Genomic DNA, 1854 nt, shown 5'->3' with positions numbered 1-1854 from the left:
AATCTTCAATGCAAGCTGAGGTCTTAGCCTCAGCTCCGCCGCTGTCTCCTTCCGATGCTTCTTGGCTTCTCAACAACTCACACTTGGGCGGCGAGAGTGAGCTTCTGGACTTCAGTGAAATAAGCTCTTTGGGTCACCCTTTGATGTTAGGCTTGTCCTTCGACACGCCTAGTCCGGCGCCACTACGATCTCCCAAAACCACAGCGCAAGAATCCCAACTGAGAGAACGCAAAGATGATAAACCCTCTCAGAAACAACCCGTGAAGTCCCTTTCTTCCTCACCCGCAAAGAATCCAGAATCCCAGGCTTCCCCTCTCATTAGCCCCTCTTCCCCTCCAACTGTCAACCCTTCGGGGGTTCAAGGATCCGGACTGAACCCTGCAGCTAAACCCTTCTTCCCTAGCTTCGCAGATCCCTTGGAGGAACCAGAGGCGCTCCCCGTGTTTGCCCCGTCCATTGAAGGTTGGTTGCTGTCAACCCCGGAGAAGTAAAAATAAACAAAGCATTTAGAGTTAAATGCAAATTGCCATGCATGGTCTTGAATTCAGCTGGAGTAGTTGATTCTCTGGACAGCATTAATTGCACTGCTGCCTTCTCGGCGAGGCTTGGTACTTTGACATTGTCTCCTGCATGTACAGCTTTCATAACAGGGTGGAATGTGGGTGTGGTGAATGTTTTGGCAAGACTGACATACTAACTGCTAAAGTGTGGCTAACGCTTGGCAAGACTGACATACTAACTGCTAACGTGTGGCTAACACACAGTGAAGGCTGTTCAATTACCAATGAATCACCACTGGATTGTTCTATCAATAATAATGCTGTTGTTAACATGATTCTTTAGGGCCATAATGGCAGCATTCTTTTTTCTGCTCCTTTTACAGGTGTTAACATCAATCATCCTCTTTTCTCTTCACCCATAGAGCGTGAACGTTTTCCATCTTTTCCGTCACATGCCTAACATTTGGTCTTGTTTATATCTCCAGCTGCCCTGTTTCTACATTGTCTGCCTCGAGCATTTGGAGAAAATGATGTGTTTGTTTGGGGGTTTACTAACTTTCCTGTTATGAAATTCCGTTTGCATTTGAAACGATTCTTTTGTCTCATTGTTGAACGTCTTGTACAACAACATGTACGGTGGTAATTGTTGTTACTTTTGCTTTACATGTTCCGTGATGGTCGCCGCCTTGGGTTGCTGCTCCTCCTCCTCAACCTCAACTACAGGTAAGTCCAATTTTTGTTGTTGTCATTCTGCAGTTGTGGTTGCAATCTTGGGGCTTCGCCATCAGACCGTCCCCTGTTACATGTCACGCCTGCTGTTGCGCTGTTGTTTTTGTCTCCACCTATAAGGTTTTGACCCAAATTACAAGTGGGCCGGATCACTAATCATAACATAATTAACTATAAATAACAATATCATCTATGATTTTTAATTATTTTATTAATAATTATTTTTGGCCGTGCCCATCTACGTGTTTCCATGAACAGTGAGGGGGAATTTGACCTGTTTTCAGAAAGGATTCATTTTCTTGTCCTTCCTGTCAACACCTCCTGTCTCTGCCTCCCGTTGGAGCCTGTAATGAGGACAGAGCCAGCCTTTAGCTTACCGCAGTAGCAGCAGCAGCAGCAGGCTGAACCTGACTATTAAGCAGCTTCAATTCGTGCTCCCCTTACACACCAGAAACCACAGAGTAGCGTATGTTAGTATTTTATATATGTGTTTATATATATTTTTTTTTTATTCACATTATTTTGGTGAAGAGGGTGAACTGACATAGGGCTTCAATGATCAGCAGATGGTTTCAGCATATATATGTATATAAATATATATAAAATATATATATAAATATATATA

General features: G+C 43.6%; 1 protein-coding gene across 8 annotated transcripts in view; it reads left to right on the top strand.

Moving 5' to 3' along the window:
* The window catches only part of LOC103376879 (microtubule-associated protein 4), a 56588-nt gene that overhangs the window by 32043 nt on the left and 22691 nt on the right, over positions 1-1854 (top strand). Inside the window, exon 1 of one of the 8 annotated variants that reach the window (XM_025054313.1) lies at positions 7-462. The exons of 6 other annotated variants lie outside the window; for them this stretch is intronic. In XM_025054313.1, coding sequence (XP_024910081.1) covers positions 9-462 — 454 coding nt within the window. In that variant the 5' untranslated portion in view covers positions 7-8. Of the gene's footprint in view, positions 1-6; positions 463-766; positions 1224-1854 lie in introns of those variants that run through there. One more of the 8 variants, XM_025054316.1, reaches the window with a different exon arrangement.

This window comes from Cynoglossus semilaevis, chromosome 3 (assembly GCF_000523025.1).
Source record: "Cynoglossus semilaevis isolate Cse_v1.0 chromosome 3, Cse_v1.0, whole genome shotgun sequence".
In the NCBI taxonomy this organism is placed as follows: Eukaryota; Metazoa; Chordata; class Actinopteri; order Pleuronectiformes; family Cynoglossidae; genus Cynoglossus; species Cynoglossus semilaevis.
This window is presented reverse-complemented; position numbering and strand designations above follow the sequence as displayed.